General features: G+C 37.7%; 1 protein-coding gene across 3 annotated transcripts in view; it reads left to right on the top strand.

Moving 5' to 3' along the window:
* Positions 1–22,716, top strand: part of SPIN1 (spindlin 1) — a 62,742-nt gene extending 40,026 nt beyond the window's left edge. For all 3 annotated transcript variants that reach the window (XM_030969293.1, XM_030969295.1, XM_030969294.1), the window contains exons 3-6: positions 9,883–9,931; positions 15,170–15,423; positions 16,372–16,605; positions 18,977–22,716. In XM_030969293.1, the coding sequence (XP_030825153.1) occupies positions 9,883–9,931; positions 15,170–15,423; positions 16,372–16,605; positions 18,977–19,176 (737 nt within the window). In that variant the 3' untranslated portion in view covers positions 19,177–22,716. The remainder of the gene's footprint in view (positions 1–9,882; positions 9,932–15,169; positions 15,424–16,371; positions 16,606–18,976) is intronic.
* The last annotated feature ends 4,883 nt before the right edge of the window (positions 22,717–27,599 follow it).

Here is a 27,599-nt window from a genome sequence, read left to right as displayed (position 1 = left end):
CAATACCTATCACCCATGTTGGACAGTGCACCCCTTCCCCAAACCAATCCCTGAGTGCCAACATCACAGCAGAAGATGGAGAACAAGAAGAAGAAGGAAGAAAGATGAGACACGCCTTGTTCCCTCCATCTTGTCCCCATTACCTTTATACAAAATTTTTTAAAACTTATATTTTCACCCTGTGTACACCTTATAAAAACACCCTTTAAACCTGTGACACCTTCCAGCCCTCATACCAAACTGGCAATTCATTTGCAGGATCAAAATCCAGCCACCAAGTGTTCCGGGCATCATGCCAAGATCTCCGAGCCCCCTGACGGGGTCTCGGCTCTCGACGTGGTCTTGGGGGACTCCTCACATCCGAAGTGATGTGCAGAGTTCCCACAATCATCAACCATTGTGAATTTTAGCTTTTATGAAACTCTCAAGGAACCAACTGACAAGTGCAATTGGGAAAGCTCAGTTAACTTTTAAAATACCTAAGCAATAGACGATTTGGGTGCCGCCAAATACACATTTGATTCATTGAAAAGTGAACCTGATACTGGAGGATTTCTCAGTAACCCTTTGGAGACGTTCAAACTTCTATTTTACCTTAGACTGTTAAAATTTGGTGTCACTTATTTGAAACATGTACTGATTCCAAAAGTAATGCAGTTATCTTTCAAGTAAGAGCTAGGGGTTTCAAAGGAGAGATCCAGTGCAAAGTCTTAAACGCTGAGTTCGGTGACCAAATGGAGACAGTGATGACTGGAGCATCTCAGGTGTCAGTATTGGGAGCAGCATTGTTTAACATCTTATTCAGTGGTCGGGATGGTGGGATTGAGTGCACTCTCAGCAGGTTTGCTGATGACACCAAGCTGTCTGTTGCAGTCAGCATGCTGGAGGGAAGGAGTGCTATCTGGAAGAACCTGAATAGGCTTGAGAGGTGGGCCCTGCATGCCTTGGGACGTTCAACAAAGCCAAGTGCCAGGTGCTGCATTTGTGCTGGGGCAATTCCAAGCACAAATATATTATGGACAGAGAATGGACTGAGGACAGCCTTGACAAGAAGGATTTGGGGGTGTTGGCAAATACGAAGCTCAACATGACCCATCAGGATCAGAGTCACGCAGTCACACTCACAGCCCCAGTGGCCTCTCACATCCTGGGCTGCATCACAAGCAGCATGACTAGCAGGTTGAGGGATGTGTTACTGCCTTTCTGGTCCACTCCAGTGAGACACCACCTGGAGTTCTGCATCCAGCTCTGGGGCTCCTAATGTAAGAATGATGTGGATCAGTTGGAATGAGTCCAGAGGAGGGCAATGAAGATAATCTGAGGCCTGGAGGACCTGTCCCACAAGGACAGGTTTCTGGAGCTGTGGTTGTTCAGCCTGGAGAGAGAAGGCCTCAAGGTGACCTAATTATGGCCCGCTGTTACCTGAAGGGGACTTAGAAGAAAGCTGTAGAGGAGCTATTTACAAGCTGTTGTAATGATAGGACAAGAGAAAATGGCTTCAGACTGAAAGAGATTAGGTCCAAAGGATGGCCATGAGTGACTAAAGGGCTGGAGCTCCTTTCGAGGAAAGGCTGAGAGTTGCAGTTGTTCAGCCGGGAAAAGAGGAGGCTCCAGGAAGTGCAACCTTTTCGTTTTTAAGTGGTACTTACAAGGAAGACAAAGGCTATTTGCCAAAGCCTTCAGTGACAGTACATGGGGTAATTGTTTTAAACAAAGAGTACAGTTAGGTTTGAGTATAAAGAAGAAATTTTTTACAATGAGTATGTGTGGTGAAACACAGGAACAGGTTACCCAAATGTGAGTGACTCCTCGTTGGAAATATTTAAGGTTATGTTCAAAGGGATATTAAGCAACTTGATCTAGTGAAAAGTGCCTTCCCCCATCATGGGGCTGAACTAGGAAAACTTAAGAGAATCTCTGAGATTACCTAGAACAGCTCTAAAAAAAGAAAAAAAGTTGTACTTAAAGAAGTAACTTTTAAATCAGATTTGTTGAGCTTTACAACATTATGGCTACCAATATCTTATTTACTGCCTTCCATTTTTAATGGTGGTTTCCACTTTCCAAGAAACTTTACAGACAGCACATAGAGTTCCAGAATAGCTACATCTTAAGTAGAAATTAGGATTTTAAGTCTTGCCTATAAAATTTCTGTCATCTGAGATTGAATAATAAAGCAGTAATATAGTCTTTATCAGGAGGAAAAAATAATAAAATAAAAAGATAAAGTGAAAGAGTGGAAATAGTCTGTGTATTTTATATTTGATTTGTTAATAATGTAAAATAATAAAATTGTTGGATTCTAGGATCATGTACAGGTAGGTAGCAGAAAACAGTCTGGAGGTTAGAGATAAACTGGAGGTAGTGTCAGGTATTCATGTAGGGCAAAACTTGATGTATTAACAAAGCATTTTTCGACTGACTTTGATTTCATCCTGTTGTAGAGACTTATCAATCAGTGACACTGCAGGTTGGTAGCATCGTTGACAAGGATAATTTTCAGCTGTCCTGTCTGTCTGCTTAAGAAGGAAATGTTTTTATAGGTTGTTAACTAGGTGTAAAAGAAGAGGTATTTGTTATATATAATATCTAGGCTTTTGAAGTCTCTCTCTGGGAAACATACTTTGTATGTAGTTTCTTTTTGAGAAGCAAGCGGTAGGATTGAAGGTGGGGAAAGAAGGCAAGGTAGATATTTCATTTTTACACAACAGTAGAGTACATGGCTGCAGACTCTTGGAGTTTGTCAAAGTATAGAGTTGCTTTCCGTGATGTAGTTTCTGTGAATCAGACAGGTGCTCTTGGCAGTGTGCCTGCCTGTCTCTCTAATTAGTGTATTGCTGTCCCAAATACAGGAGAAATACAGCCTTTTAAAAAAAATTAATGTACCGCATATTTGGTTGTGAAGTAAGATGTGATTACCCTGTGTTAACTCAATTGACACTTCTAAATCTAATGATCACTTGTATAATGCTGTATAGGTGAAAGGCGTGGTCCTCTGGAGTCTTTCTTAGCAGTGTTCTCCCAGAGATACAGAATCCCACTGAACTGCATGATGGTCAGGAACAATTGAAAAGCCTTTACTGGATGGTTTGAAAACATAAAAGTACTCTCTTAGTAAAGAAAACTTTTAACACATCTATCAGCATATAATGATTGAGTCATATATGAGCATTTGTAACTTTTTTACTCATAAAAGCAAGTGTAAATTGTTTCAGTATTGTCTTTGTTAACTAAGAAAAGAGATCATGGATGTGAATTGCTTAGAATTGCAGCGAAATCTTTTGTGCGGAGTTAGAATTTGGCTTATGTCTGTACTTCTGACCTACTTTGATTAAAGACCTCCCTTCTTCAAATTCATAAGTTGAGGTTAAGCAATACTAGGTGTGAATCAACACACTGAAGTGTTTCTTAGGTCCCTGAAAGTATTTCTGAAATAGTGTCTAGATACAGAGTGGAATTACTGCTGGTCGCACTGATGATTCTGGAATACTACTTTAAAACATCTAGGTTTTGCTGCCTGTTGTAAACATAGGAGATATTCAGACGAGTAAAATATGGTTGCTGTTTTCTGGAGAGCCTGTCTGATTTTCATGGATTGCATGGAGGGTACCAACTCATGTCACAATAGCAAAACATTGCTAGTAGCTTTCTCCTATCCTTCTTCCTATTCTCCTATAGCCCCCGCTGACATGATATGTAGATTTCCCTTGAAGCAGACATCCTGAACAATTATTCTTTTTAGTCTTGTCATATCCTATTTCTTTGTCTTTGTCTGGAGTAAAGTTCAGAAGCATGATTTCTAGTTTAGCTGTTGAATTTTAAGGATTTAATGTAAGGGGTTGAATTAATGAGCCTCAGAAAACACAAGTATGACAAAACATCATATGACAGTTGAATTCTTAATTCTGTTGCTCTTGTCTGGAAGCTGGAGGTTGTGGTCAATTTCTTTTACAAAAAATGTTTCCATGCTCTTAGTCATAAAAAAATAAAATAGTTTTATATGAAAGGGACCTTTTAAAGGTCATCTTGTCCAACTCCTGCAATTAGTGGGGACATCTTCAACTAGATCCGATTTTTTTTTTATAGAATATCCCCAGTCATTACTATGCCCCAAATCTGAAATCATGCTTCAGAGACAGAAAATTTATTCATAATCCTTTTAAAGTCACAATTAATTTGCTAGCACTTTAATAAAGTGCTTCACTATGCTCTCTGAACCAATAGATGGACACAAGGCTGGCTACTGAATTTGCAGTGAAGACTTGGACACTTCCAGGGATGGGGCAGCCACCAACTCTGGGCAACCTGTGCTAGTATTTCACCATACTCAATGTACAAAAATTTCTTATATCTAATCTTTTCAGATTTAAAATCATTACTCTGTGTCCTGTTGCAACAGGTCCTGCTAAAAAGTCTGTCCATATATTTCCTATAGGCCTCCTTCATGTACTGGAAGGCTGCAATAAGATCTCTTCAGAGCCTTCTCTTCTCTGGGCCAAACAATCCCAACTCTCACGTTTCTTCATACTAGAGGTGCTCCAGCCCTCCAGTGATATTTGTGGCCTTCCTGTGACCTGATTTCAGCAGGTCTGTTCAGTGCTAGAGTTCCAGGTGAGATCTTACCAGAGCAGAGGGGCAGAATCCCCTCCCTGGCCTGCTGCCCACGCTGCTTTGGATGCAGCCCAGGACACGTTTGGCTTTCTGGGCTGGGAGTGCCCATGGCTGGGTCATGTCATCCAGCTGCTCCATTCTTGTGGACCAAGACAAATTCAGGAGGCAGATAGTTCTGATTTTGACCTTCTGACTAGAATGGGTGCTGTCCTCCTCCCATGTCCAGAGCTGCTGTAGAGGAAACTCTTGTTGCAATTTCTACAATTGTGTAGCTGTTATGGTTTAACATAGTTTAGGTTTTAGTTAAGAAAAAAATCCATGAGCTATGGAAGTGATTCCCTGTAAGGACCTTGGCAGCTTCCTTTGGACCTGACAAAACCAATCAGTTGGCTAGTTTGAATATGGACAACCTGTTAAACCACTTAAAAGAGCTGAAAATGCCTCTGTGGAAAACATGTTTAAAAATTAACAAATCCTGGGAAAAGCTCTCTTGCTTCTAGTCTTTCAGCAGGTAACTGGATGCTAGCCAGGCAAGGCCCCCCTCTGCTCTGTGGTCTGGCCAGGCCAGTCCAGGCCCTGCTCTGCCACACGGCCCAGCCAGCCCGCCCTGCAGCACAGCTTGGCTGAGATTCTGCTGCCACCGAGTTCCAGCCATGGCCAGTGGAGCCATGCCAGCTCCATTCGGCTTTGGGTGGAGCCAAGCCAGGCTCCATTCCAGCCGTGAGCCACCGAGCCACTCTGCTGGTGCTGCAGAAAAATCATGTGGCTAAGAACAGAGATGGCTGTGCAGCCTCACACAGAAATCAGCTCCTGCGACTGGAATTTAATGCAGCAGGGGACAAAAAACAGCCATGCATCCAGAGTGGCCACTGCCCAGCAAAGATCATATGGCTATCCACAGGCAAGATATTAACATTTTTAGTGTACAGATGAAACTTGGAGACATCAATCCTCTCTCAAGTGAGAGAGAAGGAAAAGGTGAAGACACATAGAGAAAACAACATAGAGGCACCAAGGTCAGTAAAGGAGGAGATAGCGGGAGAATGAGTAGATGCCTTAGTCTTGGGCTGAAATTCTCTTATAAGGCTATGGTGAAGATACAGTTGATACATCAGGCTTTTTTTTTCCCTGTAACTCATGAAATGCGCTGGGGGGATGTAGCATTCTTGCCACAGTGAGCAGAGGCACCAGTGTTGAAGCAAGCAGTTGTTAAAGTAGCTTGAACAGAGAAAGATGAGACAGATGAGAAACCTTTCCCCAAAGATGGAAGAAAACTTCTGTTTCCAGAGATAAAAAAAGAGAACTTTTGTTTCTATACTAGAACAACTCATCCTTAAAATAGTACCCCAGTGAGCTGAAATGACTCTCTCATGGTGGTAGTTATGGAAAAAACTGCCAAAACGTGAGAGGGACTTAATGATTGCAGATTTCCAGGCAGCTGCTATTTGTGAAAATTAAAGCCATGAGGGGACTGTTTCGTGTGGAGAAGTCTCCACGGCATGGCAAGAGAGACTCCTCTCCCTAAGAGAACTGAAGAAAGACTATTTTAGAGGTGGTAAACTGACTGAAAGTCCCAGGCTTTGTCTCTTTATGTTGTCAGTGGAAAAGAAAAGAGGGTGTGGTGAGAGGTGTAGCGTTCTGAAGGTTTATTCTGATTTCTTACTATTTTTCTTTTAATCCTGTTAATTAAGTTTTCTTTATACCCTTTAAAGTTTGAGCCTGCTTTGCTCTCCTTCTAATTCTTATCTCACAGCAGAAAAGGAGTAAGTAATTCTAGTGGGTGGATTGGCATTTGGCCAGCATTAAACCCACTACAGTCGCCAAGCAATTCAATAGTGTAACCTGATATATCCTTAAAAGGAGTTTACATCTGTGTGAGACCTATCTGAATTCAGACTGTGCAAATTAAGAGGGCAAATTGTGGCAAATCGGCATCTGGTTAGTACAAGAGTGTGTTTAACCTAGGATCTTCAAATACTTGCTTTTGATATATTTATTAAACATCCAAATACCATCACTTCATGTATTAAACTGGGAGCTCTCTTGAGAGACTGACTTAAGATGATGAGTTGTACTTAGTTGTCTCGGTATAGAGCTCATTACATTAGTGAACAAGTTGAATCTTAGCAAAATTTGAAGATCCCAAAGTGAAAACTTAGGAAACAGCAAAATCCTATTCCCAGAGGTCGGCATAACTTCTCTTCTGTACTTATTGCAAATGTTGTAGTAAATCTTCCTTCTGTGTCAATCTAGTGCTTCTGTTCTTGACTTTGAAAGATAAATCCTTCATACCTCTCTTCTTACAGCTTACAGAGTCCTTGAGAGGTGGACAGAAAGCACATTCTTGTGCTGCACCATTCTGTTGCTTTGCTGTGTTTTTACTTGAGCTACTTTAGCCAAAATCTTACTTTTCTCTCAGTAGCTGGAAATGTAAAATGTTAAGTACGTATGTTCATCTTCTGGTGATGAAGTTTCTCTATTTTGTAAGAACAGTTCTTGGATTTTAAGAAGTTAATTTTTTAAAAATATAACATCACCATATTTTTAATATTTTTTAAAAAATTATATTACATATCAGTAGAACACAGCCTCATATACTGAAAGGTAACTGAAATTATGCTTAGAAAGCTTTTTTTACAGGTTGTAATAAAGTCCTAAAGTCTTACAGGTGTCTAATCAAACTTTTTGTGATGCTGTTTTTGTCTTTCCAGCTAAGTTCTTACAAATACTCAATTTAATTATTTGGTTTTGTAACAGTCAAAAGTAGGATCTTTGCTGCAGTGATTGACAGACAAGGCCTAATTTTAAAAAGTAAGAACATTTTCGATATCATTACTCTTGGAAATGCAGATTCCTGACTATCTGATGCAAGCTTGAATATACTAAACATAAGATTATTGTAATTATTAATTAATTATATTAATTCTGCCATTTCTGTAACTTTGTGTATGCCCTCTTAAATTTTTCTTACAGAAATTTAAAATAGTAAAATACTTACGAGGACTTTGAAGATTATTGATGCTGTCACAGCTTGACTCCTGTGTGATTCTCTTCAATATGTATATAATTCTAGTTATACATAGAATACACATACACATAGTGTAAATTTAAAAGAATTGGTTTGTTTAAGCCTATAGAGAAAATAAAGCACTTCTCTGCAGGTTTTAATTCAAGCATTCCTAGTTAAAATTCTAGGCATGTTTGTACATAAACACAAGCCATTAGAGTTATACATGGTTCAGTCCAGCACTGTGACCAGATTGTTTTAGATATGGCAACCAAGAAGCAAAAAATCCAAAACAGCCCAAAACAAGCTGCTGTGAAGAAATTTTAACTCCATACTATACATAGGCAGTATAGTGAGGAAGACAGGGAGAATCAGGATCAAGGCCACTTGTCTTCTGGCCATGTAGTCACCATCAGCCATCACTTTAACAGGGGCTGTTTCAGTCAACCCCAGTAAATGATCCCTGTGCAGGTGGCCTTTGACTGTGATCTGAGGCTGCAGTTTTCATTCTAATAACTAATTTTGATTTTTCTACCTGTGCACATTACCTTTTATGTACAGTGTTCTTTTGAATGTGTTTTTCTGTGTTTTTGATCTTGCATATTTCCTCTGCTGAATTCTTCATGGCTGCTCATAAGCAGCTCTCTTCCAGCAGAAGCCTGATTTCCAATTCCCTCATTTCATCGTATTAAAAGCTTTCCATTTTTCATATTCATCCCAAGTTGTCACTGGATTGAGTGCAGTGCTCTTCTCTCAGTAAAAATTTATTTCTTTTTAGTTTTTTATGTGCTCTGTTAGGCACAGGTAGTGCTGGTCTGGCTAACTCAGGATGATGTGTATTGGCATCTCCTTTTACTAACTCAAGGATGGAAGCTTGAAACAGCCTGGTGATTCACTATTGTTGCTGATTGACTATTGCAACTACTGTCTCTGTTGTGTTTAGTTCAACTTCCATTTTAATAGTTGCTGTAACTCATTAACGTTCATCACTGAGCTTCTGTGTTGGATTTGCATGGCAAGGTGCCAGGGGGTGCACGGGTGACTTCTGTGAGAAGTAAGTAGAAGCTTCTTCTGTGTCCAAGAGAGCCAGTGCCAGCCAGCTCCACGATGGATCTGCCACTGGCCAGAGCTGAGCTGTCAGTGATGGTGGTAGTGCCACTGGGCATTTCATTTAAGAACAGGGGAAAGATTCTACCCCACATCAGTTGCAGGAGAGGAGTGAAACTATGTGAGCATAGCAGCCCTGCAGACTCCAAGGTCACTGCAGAAGGGGAGGGAGGACGTGCTTCAGCCTCTGGAGCAGAAGGTCCAGTGCAGACAGTGGTGAAAATCATGGTGAAGCAGCTGTGCCCCTGCAATGCATGGAGGACCCTACACTGGGGTGGGTGGATGAAGGAGTCTGAGCCTGCAGGAAGTCTGCACTGGAGCAGGTTTCCTGGCTGAACCTGTGGCCCCATGAGAGAAGAGCCCATGCTAGAGCAGGTCTTGTGACCCTGTGGGGGCCTCACTGCAGAGCAGCTTATTCAGAAGGACGGTGCACTGTGGAAGAGATCCATGCTGGAGCTGTTTGCCAAGAACTGTAGCCCCTGACATGGATTCACTTTGGAGAATTTTGGAGGACTGTCTCCTGTGGGAGGGACCCCACACTTCAGTGGGGAAAAAGTAAGATGAGTCCTTCCACTGAGGAGGGAGAACTAACCCTAACCATGAGGAGAAAGAAGGAAGCAGAGACAACGTGTGATTAACTGACTACACCTCCGTTCCCTGTTCACTTGTGCTGCCTGGGAGAGAGGAGGTAGAAAAAAATTGGGAGTGAAGTTGGGCCCAGGAAGAAGGGAGAGCTACGAGGAAGGTATTTTTAAGATTTAGCTTTATTTCTCATTGTCTTACTCTGACTTGCTTGGTAATAAATTAATATTCCCCAAGTCAAGCCTGGTTTGCCTCTGATGGTAATTTGTGAGTGATGCCTCTCTGACCCTCTCTTGACCCAGGAACATTTGGTTGTATTTTCTCTCCCTCGTCCAGCTGAGAGAAGAGATAGAGCAGCTTTGGTGGGTACCTGGCATCCAGCCAAGTTCAGCTCATCCGAGCTTCATGTGCAGATAGCCAGTCTACCTCTCTAGAGCCTTTTCCCATTTTAGCAAGTCAGTGATCAGTCATAACGTGAAGTGTTTGGATTCTTTACATTTTGACATTCAGTATGATGGCTTTTATGTAAGTTCTTAAATTATTTTTTGGTAATTCCAACATCTTTTATATTGTAGGTCATGCAGGAGTGTCTGCCAGCATGATGAAAAAAAGAACATCCCACAAGTAAGTTGTTAATTTATTTACTAAAGAGTAGCTCTCAGTAACTGGAAGTACTGTTCTAAAATATATATCTGATTGTTCCACTCTGTTTTTGAAAACTGTGGAATAATATTCAGTCTATGTATGTGTGTAGAGTCAGACTTTTAATCCTTTCAGGAGGGTAGTAGGGTAAAGAAGGCCCCACAGATAAAGTTTTAAATGTTGTTTTGACTGTTAACATTATATTTTTTAATACAATTTCGAAATTCTTCTGGAATCTGTAGAGAAGGGTTTTCAAGCCTAGCTTAGTCATGTCTGCTGTAGGATGTCTGTTCTCTGGCACAGAGTTCATGCAGTCACCAGATCAAAAAAAACTGAAAATCATCCTTACTAAGAACCCAATTGGGAAGGAATCTCAGATATATCTAATCATGTATGCACTATAACTGTAGTGTTGGAAAAGATTTTTCATTTTTTAAAAATAAAGAATGTACTGAAATACTTCTGTAAAGAAGTTGCTATTAGTATGTGAAGGAAGGATACCTGCTTTTGCTACACTTTCATGGCATGTATTTTTCCATCTTCAACATTTTAAATAGCAGCAGCTGAACACTGGTGAGTAGCTGTGTGAAAGTAGAGGTAACCTTCTGGATATAATTGATCTTAGTGTCATGAAGCAAAATACCATATCTGGCTGTATCTGGTGAGAGAAATCTAAGCTGGGTAAGTGGGCAACTTGAAGTGTTACTAGCTGTTTGTAAGTGTAAAGTCATATAGTGTGTATCAATCACAAGCAATTTGTTTGGCAGGTGTATTTTCCACAATTAATCTAGTTAATCAATATTAACAGTGTTAACTGTTTCCCAGAGACAACACTTGATGTTAAACTACTCTGATGCCTTCCACCAGCTCATCATTATCCATTCTTGTCTATCTTCATAGAAGGCAAAGAGAAACATTTTTTTGTCTAGGGGCAGGTAGAGTTGGTTAAACTTTAATTTCTCTTGTTCTCTTTCAACCGCTCAGAGAAAGGAGTGTATGATGGGAAGACTATCAGAGGTGGGTTGCCTTTTGTACTTGAGGGTGGCTAGATTTGTCTTTATTGTTGTGTTAATATACACTTATTTAAATAACTAAATAGGCTGTAAATTTATTAGCATAAAAGCTTTTGTGGGACATAAGAAGTTTTGATCCTAAGTGACATAATTTTGAGGTATTTAACTTAAGCATCCAGCTTAGTTTTATGTTAATTTAGCCTAGTTCAATTTTTTATTACTTAGATAAGGTTTTTTTGTACCAAGCCAAGGTGGCTTCTTGTGTGCTGCCTGCGAATGAGGTGGAGTAGTGGAACATTGTTTATAGTTTACCATAAATGAGTAGGGTATGAATAAGATGTAATACTATATGCTGATGCTACTCTGAGCCAACATGATCGACTGTGAGTTAGTAATGTATACTTTGTCACTGATTTAGCTATTTATATAGTTATGTCCTCATTTAAGGAAAAAGAAAAAGAAGACTACTGATACTCAAAGGCTATTGAGGTTTTAAAGGTTTGTTTCAGAAGGTTTGTGGCAGAGGAAGGAGCAAGGCATGACTCAGTAAGTGAGGCTGTGATAGAATGAGCAGTGTGGATAAGTCTTCTGAACTCTTCAAATCATAGTTAACTATTTGTCAGACATTACCCTTTTCTTTAAAGGAAAGAAGGGCCCACAACTGGATGGGGCCTTGAGCCTTTTGGAGATAATTCCAGTGGTTTTAGGACAGTTCTTCCAAGTGCTCTGTCATTGAGTAGTGGTGATCTCTGCCAATATGAAGCTGACCTCACTGGCATCAGATCAATCAATAAACTCACAGATGTCATTCTTTCCATGCCTAGTGTATAAGGATAGCGCAAGATCTAGCACAGGTGGTATGAAACAATCCTTTCTTCATAGGCTCTCCAGATTTCTTGTAGTCAGCAATGCAGAGACTTGGAGGTGTAGGTTATAATTGGAATTTATTAGAAGTGAACTCAAACGTTTTGAAATTTTGATACTACTTTAATGTAACATGCTCTTGGCTTCTGCAGCATCTAGAGCTGAAATTCACAACTTAATGATTTTTTTACTTTTTAGGTAGTACAGAATATACTTCAAAACTTCTGTGTTAATTAACATACCTCTCAGTCTGAATATTGTGAAAAGTAGTTAATAACAATTCTCAGATCACCATTATGTTATTAGTCATAGACATTAATAAGATCACAGTTGTATTAAGTTTTGTATCCTATTTTCAATAACTTTTGTTTTGTACTGTAAAAGATTCAAAAGCATACTGACCACTGCTACTGTACTGCTTCTATAATGTTTTATCATTTTCATTCCAGTTTTTCACAGTTGTGCGTGTTTTGCATATCTGAGAGATGTGGTTTTCTTTCATCCTTCTGGGTTTTTTTTTCCTTTTGGTGTTTTTCTGAGATGACACAATAAGGATAAAAAACAATCAACAACGAAACTTAAATGGGTAACTTTGTAGGTTACTGGGCATTGCCGTTCCTGTTTTTATAAATGCTAGTTTGTGTTTTAAGCACAACTCTCTGGTAATAGCTGATTTTTCTGCTAACAGTCCTCTGCAGTTCTGAATGAAATATATTGGTTTCCGGGATAGCAGTAGCCAAATTAAAGTTTGTGTAAGGACTATATAAACACAGCTTTAACATCTGGGCAGATTTCCTTTTGGCTGTGTAGTCTTTAGAACATTTCCAAAGTATCTGGTTCTGATAATGAAACTTTTTCGCATTAGGTTTTTATTTAACAGCATACAGCCTGCTAGATAAAGAAGAGGATCAGAAACTTTTGGGAATCAAAGGGCTGTTTACAATGACGATGTGTCTGATGTGTCAAGAACTACTTCCAGGACTTGCTATTTTCTGTTTATCCTGGCTTAATTTCTTACATGTCTAATTGTTTTCAAATATTCAAGAGCAAATGTCTGTGGAAATTTTAAGACTGTTTTAGTGAAAGAGAAGGAAAAATTGTGTTGGACCTTCTGGATAGAACATCATAGATGGTTATCTGAGTAACTTGATTTATTACAAAAATGGCACACTGTTGAGGAAAGGAGATTTGGTTACTTGGTTGTCTTACACGGAAGTACATTCATAACTTACTTATTAATAGTTAGAAACTTTTGCTTCCTTTCTTACCATGTTCAGATACAAGAAGTAGGTTTTCCTTGATCATTTACTAGTTTGAGTATCTAATTTGTTATAATATGAACTGCTTCAAATGAGAAGTGAGCAGCTGTTCAGTTATGCAACCTTCAAACAAAAATTTGAACTGCAAGTACATGTAGTGGGTACTTGATTTGTAATTAAATTCCTAATACTCTTTGCTCTATGAGGCATTTTGAACCTGTTTGAACTCAGTTATATTGTCTTATTCCATCTTTTTTTAGAATGAGTGTAAAGGTTTCTACCTTATTGTTCCAAATTAAATATTAAAGTGGATTATGCTTTGTAGGCAGAATTAAAGTTGACTGTGAGGTTGAATATCAATAGCACTATAATTTTTTTCAAAGATGAAGTGATGAGCTTAAACTAGACAAAGCAATGTCAGTTTAAACTTTTTTCATTTCTAGTAGTTTTTATTCCCTTCAGAATGAAGCAGTGTTCCATTAGCACTAATTAAGTGAATTGGATACAAAACAACTCAATATTGTGCTGAGAACCTGATCTCTGAACTTACTTTATAATAGTAAGCTATTACTGACACTTATTACAATTAAAAACACACATATATATATATATACTTGACTAGAGTTAGAATCTGAAAATACATTCTACTTTTTGTATAACATCAGATCCAGCTTTGTGGGGGAGTTTCTCTTTATAGGAACTCAAACCTGTTCCAGTTATCTATGCTATCAAGGTTAGGAATGCAAAACTGCAGCCTGATCTCTGGAAACGTCAAATGATAACAAAAGTGAAATTTGAAAGCACCCTGGCTAGGATCTTCATGGTGAATTGAAGTCTGGAGGTGGGACAAGTACTGAAGTTAATTGTGTATCTAGTTTTTAATAGTTATGATTACAGTTATGATACAGCGTTAAACATTCCAGTATCATATTGTGAGTATCATATTATCCAGTATCATATTATTCTGAAATACTGCTTCCAGGATTTCAGTGGTATGATTGTTATCTGTATTTTTTGGATCATATGGGGACTTCTATGACAGCATTAATCATATCTGGAGACCTTTTTCTTTGATCACTATCTCTAATCTAAGGAACAATATTGCCTTCTGCAACTGATCGTCTTTTAGATGTTACTTTTAAGCTAGTTGTGTGCACATATTACTGCCATTGAAATGATGTGTGCTACAAGTAGTAGCTCAAAAATTTGTTTAACAGCTAGTTGATATCCAGGAGAATTTTGTATATTGTCATAATGCCCATTAGTTTCTTCCAATTGTGTTCAAAACTGTGTTTTTAATAGCTGGATAAAACAAAACTTGTATAACACTTCCAGTGATTTGGAAGTGTCAAACAGCTTACATTACAGTTCGTTAGAATAGTAACTGTTACTTACCAGAGGGAATTTCCATGCCAATTCCATGAAAATATCAGAAGGACAAAAAAGTTACTTGATATGTTTTCCACATAAAGGAGTATCCCCTCTCTGACCATTTACATTACATGCAGTTTTTAGTTTTCCATATTAAATATGGAAGTGTTGTTGCTGTCATGTGTCTTTAAAACTACCTGGAATCAAAATTACCTGTAAATGAAGGAGCCAAAATTTTCTTCAGATGAAAATACGTCTGTTTTAGGGAAAACAAACATTTTGAAAGAATTTCAGTCAGCCATATAATGCTTGCACTGACTTCTTCCTTCTGGGAAGGAGTTGTTTACTGTTCTGCAGAGAGTAACAAGGTAGTAAAGTTGTAGTACTGCCAGGTAACCTTGTGTTTTGAGATTTGATCAGTTGAGTTTCGCTTTTGGCATTCAGTGTAGCAAGGGATAGAATAGTTATTTTGGCTTAAGCAAACTACATTTAGAATTTACTGCTAGAAAACTGAACTTATACAGCATGTCAAAAATGTCACTACTTCTAAGTATGTTTTTCTTTTTTCCAATAAAGTTTGATAAACTTTATGACCTAATTTGAATCAGGTGTGCTAAGCTATAAAATATATAGTCATGTAAAAGCATACAGCTATTTTCTGAGGTAGAATATGTATGTACTTGTTTAATATTAATGTTTGTATCTGTGTACAGAAAACATAGAAACAATGTGGGACCAAGCAAACCTATTTCTCAGCCACGAAGAAATATTGTAGGCTGCAGGATACAGCACGGATGGAAAGAAGGAAGTGGACCTGTAACACAATGGAAGGGCACAGTTCTTGATCAAGTTCCTGTAAATCCCTCGCTCTATCTCATAAAGTATGATGGATTTGATTGTGTGTATGGACTAGAACTTCACAAAGATGAAAGAGTTTCAGCACTTGAAGTTCTTCCAGACAGAGTTGGTAAGTGTTCGGGGCTTTTCTCCTAAATAAATATACATATTGGCTGACATTTATCACCAAATATTTTCCACTAATCCCTGCAGACTTCCCCCAGGATAACACATGACCACTTAAATGTTACTGGTCAATTTCATTTTTGTCTCATGGCAGGTAATCTAAATGCTTTGATTTTTTTTCTATTCCAACAAATTTTGATGATGCTAGTGAGTGCAGTTGCTGTCTTCTGTCTTTAAAGTAGTATGCAGTACTTTCTGTAGTTTTCAGATTAGCATTGATATTTCTGTTAAAATTTCAACTCTAAGCCATCTAGACTGTGTTGTCTATTTTGTATGTCTAACAGTAATAAAGTTACATTTTTTCTTGTACAACCGCTATGTACTTATAATAGTGGCTGGAAGACATTTTCTAAGTGGATTAACCTGATGAGTAATAATGCTTTTTGTTATTCAGAATTAGCACTTGGATTGTTAAACTGCAGGTTTTTCAATCCACCAAGTTTGATATCTACTCAAGTAAACACTAGTTTATAAATAGAAAAAGCTGTTGCCTCTTCTAACTGCAAAGGAATTGGTTACAATATGTAGGGTACCGTTATGAGGAACCATCCCCAAAGCTGAATTAATACCATCATAGAACTGCCTTGAGATAGGCCTTTTGTTTCTGCCTCTCCTGTCCAGTGTCTGGTTAAAGTTCAGAGTCTTTGCTGCTTGATTGATCTCCTGTTAGCTTATATTTTGATTGTTTAATCACAGGGAGTACAATAATCCATAATTCTTTTAACAACATTCTGAAGTTCTTAGTTCTGCAGCACCAAACTCTCTGGAATGGACACTACTTGTTTTGTGTATGAATTTACTAACTGCCAATAAGATTTGTGCATTAATCAGCATAAAGATTATTTTTACAAAGACACATTTTGAGGGAATTTCTGAAATGCTGTTGTTTCAGCTTCGTCTCGAATTAGTGATGCCCACCTGGCAGACACAATGATTGGTAAAGCCGTGGAACATATGTTTGAGACAGAGGATGGCTCAAAAGATGAATGGAGGGGGATGGTTTTGGCTCGAGCTCCTATTATGAACACATGGTTTTATATTACCTACGAAAAAGATCCCGTCTTGTACATGTACCAGCTCTTAGATGATTATAAAGAAGGTGACCTTCGCATTATGCCTGATTCAAGTAAGTAGGCCAGTTACTGTTTTCTTTCAGCAGCTTTTTGTGTTAAACATTTAGCTGTGGTTTATTTATGGTCAAGACAGATGACAAACAAGCATCATATTTGATATTCCATTTAATTTTTTTTCAAAGTATCACAGCTAACAAATGTGGTAGTACAAGAAAGAACATCTGTGTTTTCTTAGCAGTGATATATGCAAGGTAATACCTTTTCATAATTAATCTTAATTCCGCTGAAAATATGGGTGTGCTACCGTGAAAGACTTTACATTTTGGTTTTTTAATGGAAATTTACAAGCCAGAAGTCTTCCACTGCTGTTTTATTATAGGAGTATCATGTTGTGTGGAGCTGGCTCTTATTTGTGTCTCTGAAGCAGTTCTTGTGGGAATGAATATTTTGGGTCAAACTGATATAGTAAGAACGATTTCACTGAGATGTGTCTTCAGTGTGAAAAACTTCTTGAGTAGTTGCTTGTGGGAAAGAAGTACTTATTTTTTGAAATTTGATTTTCTCTCACATTTTGTAACACTAATAAGAAAAGATTTCCTCTTAGTATCTTTCCTGTCATTTTGGATGAAGTAGTTTTCTTCAGGACTTCTCTTAGTTTAGGAGGCTTTTGACAGAATCAGCATTATTCTAGAGATTTAGATAGTCAGTTCAAAGAAAGAGATTATAAAGAATACTTTGGGTTTACTTCTCCTGTATAACAAAACCCTTTCTGACAGAAGCCATCTGGGATTTAAAGAAAATTATTGTAACTAATACATGTGCAAAGCACTATGTAGCCAACCACTACAGTTATCCAATTAGTAATTTGTTGAGTTTGAGATCATCTTCTTTCAGATGCGCCTGGCAGAATAATAAAGTGACACTTATTTGCATAATCTCTGTGTTAATGGTCTGTGTTTAGATTACCCTCTCCTCTGGCCCTAGCAAAAAGCAACATCTCTGATTCTTTTAAAGAAAGAACCACAAATGTTAGTGGAAAAAAGTGACCTTCCTCTTCTTAAAGAAATCAAGCAAGCTCTTTCAGATTTGAATGTTAAAATAACTTGGTCTTTGTATTAACCATCAAAACGGACTAGGAATGTATTTTTAAGTCTGCTTTGCTTTCTTCCACCTTGAGAGTGGGGAAATCTGATATGTTTTCTTTCCATTTAAATCTTATTTGGTTTTAGTGCACTTTACCCTCTGTGCTTGCCAAAAGATTATTGCTTACTGATTTTCTAAACACTTCTAATATTTGCTTCCTTTCCTGAATGTGAATGCTTTCCAGATATTTTGAATCATGTCCTTGACTCAACAATTGGATGTTAGTATTTTGGAGTAAAATTATTCAAAATCAGATTTTAGAATATCTGCAAATACTTCTGTAAATTTGGTTGAACTTGCCATAATGTTATAAATAAAATTTCTAGGGTACAGTCCCTTATCAAATATAGGTTCTGCTTATGTGAGGAAACCAAATAACAGGTAGTTTGTTTTAACCTTTTTTCTTTTTGTAAGGGGAAAATATATTGCTGGATCTGATACTAAAACTTGGCCTACACTTCTAAGTGAACATGTAGGAGTTGAATTTGCATCTTTGCCAAGAAATATAAAATTCATACTAAGAGGATAATAACTATGCATGACAATGCAATTTATAGAGGAACTGAAAAACAAAAACCTTCTGTTTGGCTTGCATTTGCACTTTGAAAATCTTGCAATCTATTCATTCCTTATTGGGTTTTTTTTCTCCTTGGAGAGTTTTTTCACAGCTCTCAAAACTCAAAATCGGTAGATTCTGTAAGGGATTCTTAATACAAACTTGTAACTAAGTTATTAATTTAAAAGCTTATGATTTCCAGAATAAAAGCCGCATCAGATATTACAACTGCCTTAGAAAGTTTTCCTGTAGAATACAAACTACAAGTTTATCTGAATTAGGAATCAAAGAAGAGGAGTTGAGAAAGAAGATGTGGTTAGCTTCCTGTTCTCCATACAGTACTTTTTACCCTTTATCGTGTTCTGTAATTGGCTTGTATCCTGTCACTTGGCATGTTACAAATCACACCTTTCATAATCCAGATTTAGCTATCTACAGCCATTTTCTACAACTTGTGCATACACCCTCCTGTCAAAAGATTTACTTATTTACCAAAGTGCTATTTTTGTCATAATAAAACTGAAGACAGTATTGCTTGAAAACTTTTTCTGCAACTACTTTCTACAAGCATGGCAATTGTTAAATGTTTGTCTGAATGAAATTAAGTAATCTGTTTACAAATTCTAATTGTTTTGTATGGGCTTTAAAGATGACTGTGCAGTTGTCTTCCGTAGTGCAAAATTTTATTAAAATGTCTACTAAAGCATGCTGGGTTTATGTTACAGATGATTCACCTCCTGCAGAACGGGAACCAGGTGAAGTTGTGGACAGCCTGGTAGGCAAACAAGTGGAATATGCCAAAGAAGATGGCTCGAAAAGGACTGGCATGGTCATTCATCAAGTTGAAGCCAAACCATCTGTCTATTTCATCAAGTTTGATGATGATTTCCATATTTATGTCTACGATTTGGTGAAGACATCCTAGACATCATCATGAACTTTTGCCAAATTTGTGGAACTATTAAATGTAAAATTTGTAGACACAAAGACTTGACTGCTTTCCAGTTTAACGAAAGCTTAAATGTCCCTGCGAACCCACAATCTCTGCCAGCAAAACTGTTTTGTTCTGAGTAATACAAACATGACACATTTTGTGTAAGAGAACTCCTTTTCTTGAAGGAAGTCAGTATGTTTGGGCAGGAGGGAGTTAAAGCAAAGAACAGCTGCAAATCCAAGCTGTGTAAAGTTGATCTAGTGTTGTAATCATTAATCTAAATTTTTTCATAGATTTTTACTTTTTCTTCAATCTTGCACTCACTTGTTCAACTGCCACATGCAAGTGTAGTTTGATATTTTGATACGCCTTCTTTTGTAACATTAAATTTAATTTCTTGGATACTGGCAGTTCTTGTCTTCAGGGTTGGGACAGAGGTGACTTTTCTGAAAGGTTTAAACAGTTTGTGCAGTATCAAGGAGTGCCTAACCCAAGTAACATCAATCGGCTGTGTTTCTACACTTTATTTCAAATTTAGCTTTTTAAGAACTTGCAGTGCGTGGAAATGCTTGTGCATTTTTTACTAGTCACAGGGCAGTAGGATATCAAGTGTTTGGATTATGCACCTTTCAGTGAAAAGGCTTTAAACTATAAAATTACATTTAATCTGTATAATCACTTAATTAGAATATGCAGGTTAATGGCCCATATTTACAAGTTGTAGGAACCAGTAAAATACATGCAACAAGGCTGCCTTCAATCCTAAATGTTGTACTTCTTTCTTTGTTATACACACTTCTTAGCAAAACCCAAGTGCTTGGTGCCACAACTCTTAACAGTATATATGCTACTTCAGAAGATTTTAGACTACGCATTGGCATCAGTAGTCTCTCATTTAAAATCAAACCTAGCAACCTGAATGTTTGTGTGTGGACTTAGAAGCCTAACAGTAGTTAATATTTTACATGGTAAATACAATCTCACACCAGGGAAGTGGGAGGGGGTGTCCTTTTACAGTGGAGATGTAACTTTAGAGAAGGAGAAGCATTTGTTGCCTTCTGCTCAGTCTGTTGCATTCCTTTGTTTGGTTTGCTTTTAATAATTTTGGTTCAAGAAGGCATCTTCCCAGTTTATTTTTTTCTGGCTTTTCCACTTAAGGAGTGTCTGGAAAAATCTACAGTTTAAACCTGTTGTTGCCTTTTGTGGTGTACATTGTACTTGCTTTGAGGTATGCTGTTAACATTAATTTCATTCTATGAACACTAGAGTTCTGCATGCCAGTGGTGTACTATCTAATGGAAGCTATAAGGCAGTCTCAGTGGTTCAGTCATCTGCATTAGATTGTGGATGTAAATAGCAGCCCACAACTGCAAAATCTTTTCATGGTTATAATCTTGCAAGATAGTTGTAAATGAAAATTAGGGTTTCCTTAAGTGTGGCAGCTTTTAAAAATAATTAATTGGAACAACAATGCGGCACGGCAACAAGGTTGTCATGTTACAATAAGGCAGAGCTCTGCAAGTTTCAAGAACTGCTTCACAGAAGTACAGAAGGTGAAGACAGTTAACACTGTTGATGGAAGGAACAAATACCCTGATATCCAGCTGTGTGCCATTAGTGGAAGAGTGCAGGAGCTGTTAATCAGAGGACAGAGGTGCAGATGACCTCTGTTGTGGGTATTCCTGATATTGAAGACTCAGTGGTTTAAGCCCCTTTCTGTCCATTTTTTTTGCCTGATTTCATATTTTAGCCTTAAGGCTTGTGCCTCATTATGCTGTTGAATGATAATAAATACTCTCCGTATAAATATGATACCTTAATTCTTTGTCCATTGCTCCTGTATTGCATTATGTCCAGTATTTCATCATGGGCAACCAAAGGCAGGCTATTGTCTTTCAGTGAATAGCTTCTGATGCAGTCCTTATGCAGTAAGTACCTGAGTCGTAAATGTTTCTTGTGTTTGAACAAAGTGAGCAGATTTGCAACACAGTGTTTTCATCCTGCAGATCTGTTGTGTTTTCTATTGACTCTTAAGAGTCCTGCATGTAAATCTCAAAGCTGAGCCTGGCTCCATGAGCCCAAGTCGATATTTGTGGCACAGGAATGAGTGAGTGTATTAATTACACACAAGATACATGGATTACCTAGTACACTGAGCTTGGGGCTATATATCTGAGGAATAAGAGGTTTGTTTTGAAATATCTGAGGTTTAGGTCTACTGGAACACTTCTAGCATTAGGCTTGCATTTGTGGGTTTTCTGCAAGCCTATTGAGTACACTATGTATTCTGACAATTAGAGTATAATCTACAAACTGTAAATTTCACTGTCATTTTTGGATGTCCCCGTTTGTCTGTTGTATGGATATTTTCACTTGGGGTTTTTTTGGGGATATTTTTTTGTTTTGTTTTTTTGGGTTTGTTTTTTTTTGATAGCTTAAACCACAGTTTTGAGGCTTGAGACTAATTCCACTCCCTGCCCATCTGCTCTGGGCTTTGTTTTAGGCTCATGTTTCAGATCTGCATGCAGTGCTTGCGTTACCCTGGTAACTAAATGTTGGTTCCTTGTTATAGGGGTTCAACATTACTTTCCAAAATCACATAGGGCTTGTGATGGCACAAGCCATGGATCTTTGTATAAAAAGTTATTCACCTTTCACATTTACCTGCTGTAGTATTGTTGTATATTGTGTGTGTGCGTGTGTGTGATGTCAGGCTGCCATGTAAAACTTAAAAGGGAAAAAAAAAAACAACTTAAATGCAGACCATCCTTTTTTGCATGCTTAGAGGGTTAGAACATTCAATGTAACAAACTAAAGTTGCATGTTAAAATGTTTAGGTTTTTGTTTTGTTCTGTTTTTATTTTGTGTTCAGTTTTTTGTGAATTTGCTTATTGTGCTGTTTTAATGGTTGTTAGTAGGATTAAATGCACCGGTGAGACGAGCATAGTGCCAACGAAAGGTAATTTTCCAGTTGTATGTGTCATACAGCATTTGAAGGGACCATGTATTCTGTTGAAGAAAAAAATAAAATTTCAGTTGAATAGCAGAACACTACATTCTTCTTCTTTCTTTAGAGTGCCAAACCCTAAACTATGTTGGAGTAGAGATGGGGAAAACCCTTTTTGTTGGAATAGGTAGAAGCATTCTTTAAATGAATTGTTTAAACATAGGGGCTTTGTCTTCAGAGAGAATTGTCTAGTTGCATCAGGGAAAAGAATTGTGGTAAAAACAGTTTCTGGTTCCTTGAAAATGCTGCGCTTTTTCTATTTTACATCATTAGTGCAATTTGGATGGTTCTTGGTATGTGTATAGTTCAGAGGTCTTCGTGTTCACATTTTTAAATTAGGTAATTAATTCATCTTTAGAACTTGGTTTCTTTATTTTATTTTGAACAATGTAGACAGTTCCCTGTTCTCTGCATTTAGAACTATAAACACTTTAAATTGTTACTTAATTCTGTAAGTAATTTTTATAATTATGATGTAACTCTATCCTTAAAACATTTAAAATAAACCCTTTATGTGCAACTTATGCCTGTAAACTTTGTTCTCATGAGCAAAACACAGAGATGTGATTTCAGATTTTGAAGAAGCTGTTTCTTCATTTTTCTGATTGAAGGGATTTATTGTTTTAATGTAAAGCCATGTATGCTGTATAATACTTGCCCTATGAAATATGTTTGCTTGCAAGATGGAACTTGCCTAAGGAAAAGCATACTGTTCAATTGTATTTAACTAAGTACAGAAAACTTCCCCCCCACTACCTTGCCCAACCACGGGCTGTGCAGATCTCTGAAGCCGTCTCTATTTCCAGAGCACACAAAATATCTTGGCAGTGGGGAACTGCAGAAGCATTTGACAGTGTTGCACTGTTTTAATCATACATTAATTTACTGGTGATAAAAAACAAAATTTATGCAAATTGGAGGTGATGAGGAAAGAAGATAACATTACCATGTTGTGGATTTTCTGAAGTCTTCTGAGTTGTTTTGAAGACTTTATATGGTTTAATTACTAAGGCAGGCTTCCCATATTGAACAGATTTTCTTTATTATTTTTCTGATAATAAAGGGTGCATGGCACTTAAAGGATGTGGTACAGTGGTGAACTTTAGTGTTAGGTTAACAGTTGGACTCAATGATCTGTAGGAGGTCTTCCAACCTAAATGATTCTGTGATTCTAAAACGTTTTTGGCACCAAGCTCATTTAGTCACATACTGAAGAACGTGGAGAATGCCAGTATGCACACCGAAGCCTTTTCTCTTAGTTCATCATCCAGTTTATTTTATCTTGTTGCCCCTGACACTGCTCCCAGTGAAGATTTACATTGTGTACATCTGTGATTAAGGAGAATCTAAGGCTTTGCTCCAAAAAGTCTTTGCACCTGCCAAAAGTAGGTGTTTGTGATCAGTCTGTTAAATTGTAGTTAACAACAGATGCTAACACTTTGTGACTAATGCCTGAACCTGTTCTGTATTACCACTAATACACCACCCTCAGTTTGGTGGCATCTTCCTCTGTATAGAGAAAAAGAGAAGGCTTATAAAAGCAAAGATATTTTTGTTGTCTATCACTGCAGTAATGAACTTGTTCCTGAGAGCTGGTTGCTTACAAGCTCACTTGCAAGCATCTTAAATGTCGGTGCTGTGTAGACAGTAATGTCCCTCAGATTTAAGAGGGTGATAGGGGTCCTACTCAGTGCTATTGCATTAATGCTGCTGTACTGTATTTTCACATCTGTCAGGTTCTTCCTTGTCAATATGAACAGGTTAAATTTTCAGGGAAAGAAAAACCTGCTATTTGCTCAGTGAGTTACTTATTTTGACATAATTTTTTTTTATATTCATGCTATAAGCAGTGGAGCCATTGATGACTTCAGGGGACTACTGCTTTCTGGAAAGGATAAAGTTCAGTAAAGGTATTTTGGAGGAGGTTGGGCTGCTGTAATTTAAGAATATTAGGGTACAAAAGGAGAGATAAAAATAGGTGAAGGAAATTAGAGGTGTGTTCTTTCATCCTCAAGCACTAGATAATAAAAGATCTTTACTATTTTACAAACTTTGAAGCATTATTTTCAATCTGACTCATTTTTCTTTCAGTAAGTTCCTGCCTTAGCATGTTACATCACTTTACTTCTTTGCCAGTATCAGTAACTTACCGTTTTAATTCATTTCCGGATTTACAGCCTGAGGAAGTTATCAAACTACTCAGGATTTTTTTAAGCTCTGCTCTTCCCATTGCCTTGTGAGTTTCCTGATTTCCGAACAGAGTGCAGAGCTGCATATGCTCAATGTCCACCTGTGTGTATATAACAGGAAGCAGCTGACATCTCAGCAGTGTAAGTGAAGTGGTGTCAACACTTCCCTATTCTATGTAGATGTTCATTACAGATCTCTGCACATTTTTCTTCTGAAATCAGTAATTATTTGCTTAACTTCACTTGTATGCAACTTGTGTGAATGGTTTTGCAACCTCACAGTTTAAGTACCTCTGTGTTTTGACACTGGTTCCACCCACCCTCATGCAATTAATCCTTAAATTTGTTTATATTCAATGGAGTCTCGCTTTTACAGGCCCTTTCTTAGTATTTTGATGTCATTGTTCCTCAGGTCTATAGACTGATCTGTTTGAAGCTGACTTAAGTAATGAACATGGATGTCTTCACGTTTACTTTGATGTGCATAATCTTGTCACTTCCCAGATCTGAGAGATGAGAGGCATTTTTTTTAATTAAAAGAAACAAAAAACCACAACTTTACACTACTTTAAACACACATTCTTGTTGATCAAAGTGATTCCTTGTAAACAAACACTGAGGAGAGAGTGGTCTTATTTTTCTCTTTCTTTTATGGAAGATTACTTATTGTCAGGGCAGCACTCATCTGAGTTTTGGGCTGATGAGTTTTGTTCCTGTGGCACTAACTAGCTACACATGATGTATTCAGCTTTGAAATGGACTGGGGGATCACTGATTAAATTATCTTCATAAAGACCTTTACCCCTGGATAAAAGCTGTCACTTATTTGTTTGATTTTGCACACTGTTCACTAACTCCTCGCTATTTTTAGCTTACACAGGCAGATATCTAACTTAAACTTCCATTGATTTAATAAATTACAAACCATTAACCTTTTAAGCTGTAAGAACAAAATAAATCGGCACTAACAGCAGAAGCACTAGAGAAGATAAAGTGATTAAAAGATTGTGCTTAAAGTGTTGGAAGAATGGCAACAGCAATTTTTACAAGTAACTTTTCAATAGGATGCCACACATTTCATTATGGAAATTTGTTTTGTTGGGAATCCTCAATATTCTCCAGCATTTTTCATTTAATTCAGGTTATGCCTTAAAAGGATGTCATTCTGCCTGACACAAAATCCTTTTCTATTATTATTACTGCAGCTCAGTGTATTATCTACTCAGTAGCTTGTAGACAAAAAATAAAAATGGGAGTTACAGTGCAGTTTTGTGGAAAAGTGAGGCAGAAAACCTAACCACTCTGATTCAGAACTTCTGATGGTAGGGGGGAAAAAAACCAAACAATATAAGGATCCATTCCCTACTGATTCGGAACTGAGAATAAGATTTTATTCTTAAAAAACTGTCAGGAAGATTTAACAGGAAGATGCTCATAATATATGAGAAATGCATTGTGTTAAATTTTACTGAGAAGAAAAGAAAATTAAGATTAACTGCAATAGGTAGTGCTTTTTAATGTTGTAAATCCAAACATTATCCTAGCCTTTAACTTGATATTACAAGACTAGCAGTGTGCAGAGGAGAAGATTCTGAGCATTTTGGCTCCCAGAGATTTGATTTAACACATGAAAATTGTCATATTTAAAATATAATCAAATTATGCAGGTAAATGGCCCAAAATAACACCATATGTTCTCCAAAATTCTCCGGTTTTAGTTCAACAAATACCACTCTAGCAGATGACAAAACTACAACTACCTAAAATTACTGCAAATTGATACTATCTATTCATACTCCTTCAGATAATACAAAAGCATGAAATGGAGACCTAAATTGCTTCAAATTTTTAAAGAATGCCTTTGTATGTGGAAGGAAGAAAATATCTGAAGAGCGCTAAAAACCTTACTGCAGAAAGCCTGTGCATTTCATGCTTGTTTTGAGATGCTCCTCTGTGGAGTACAAATATTTTTTGCACTCAGTATAGGTTCAAGATTGCAAAGATAAGAACTGCTGATACCTGTGTCCTTTTGAGTCAATTAATAAAAAAATGAAGTAAAATTCACTGTGCTGCCAGAGGCAGAAATTTGAATTCTTCAGACATCTGCTTTCCTGTAAATTACCTGATTATATCACTAAAAACATTTTGGAAATAACAAATGCAATTTCAAAGTTAGTTTTGGTTTTCTTAACTGGGATTGGTCAGTACTCTTGAGTGGCAGAGTAAAGGCGCAGAGTAAGCACCAGAGAAAATTGTGCTATGGAATGAAAAATTACCTGCCAACTGACTGAAATCCTGAACTGCCTTTGGGATGGCACTGGGGTAGGAGGCTCCTGCAAGGTATGGCAGCAAATGAACCTGTTTTTTACTGGCCTTTGGACTAGAGCTGTAAGGGTATAAATACTTAGTTCTGAAGCAGTGATCCTTTCTTGACTGGACCAGATTAAGGTTGGTCCTGACCAATGCTCTAGCGCTCTCTTTGCAATGGGATTAACAACATAAAGGAAGGCTCTGTCTGATGGTCTGGTACTGGGGAAGTCCTGTCTCACTCTGTTACTTCTATTCAAGATCCAGGGCCATCTCACAGGAAGAATTTCTGTCAGAGGCCACTTGGAGATGCAGGATTAAATGTGGTTTTACTGTGAACATGAAAGACTTCTGCTTTGATGCTTTAATACTTTTAATACTGTTTATGTAGAAAACAGATCCAGCCTTCTAGAGGCAGGTAACATAAACAGCATTGAGGTCTTTGCATCCTGGACCCAACTTTCTGCATCTTCTCCGTGTCCTGTTCACAGTGATCTGTTCTATGGCTTAGGCCCAGAAGTATGCCTGGAGCAGCCATTTTTTCAGAGTTAGCAGCCTTAACAATTTCCTGAATACGAAGATGATTGTGTTCAAGTAATTCCTCTTCTGAATTGTTTCAACCACAGAAGAAGTTTTGGGATGAAGTTACTGGGATGCAAGAATTTAAAATAGGGGTATTGGGTGTACATGTCAAGTGTTGGCAGTAGAGAAGTTGTAGAGGTGGCCTTTGTGAGAAAACAGCTGGTGCTGCCCTGGTGTAGGATACAGCCAGCCTGAACAGTCCCACTACAGGACACTGCTGATCACATTAGCCAAGCTATTAGTGCTACCTCTGGAAAGCATATTAGAGAAAGGGTACAAAATGCTGCAGGACAGCTGTGAGAGCAAAGTGAGATTATGTGAGAGCAGCA

The sequence above is a fragment of the Camarhynchus parvulus genome, chromosome Z, assembly GCF_901933205.1.
Source record: "Camarhynchus parvulus chromosome Z, STF_HiC, whole genome shotgun sequence".
NCBI classification, from domain to species: Eukaryota; Metazoa; Chordata; class Aves; order Passeriformes; family Thraupidae; genus Camarhynchus; species Camarhynchus parvulus.
This window is presented reverse-complemented; position numbering and strand designations above follow the sequence as displayed.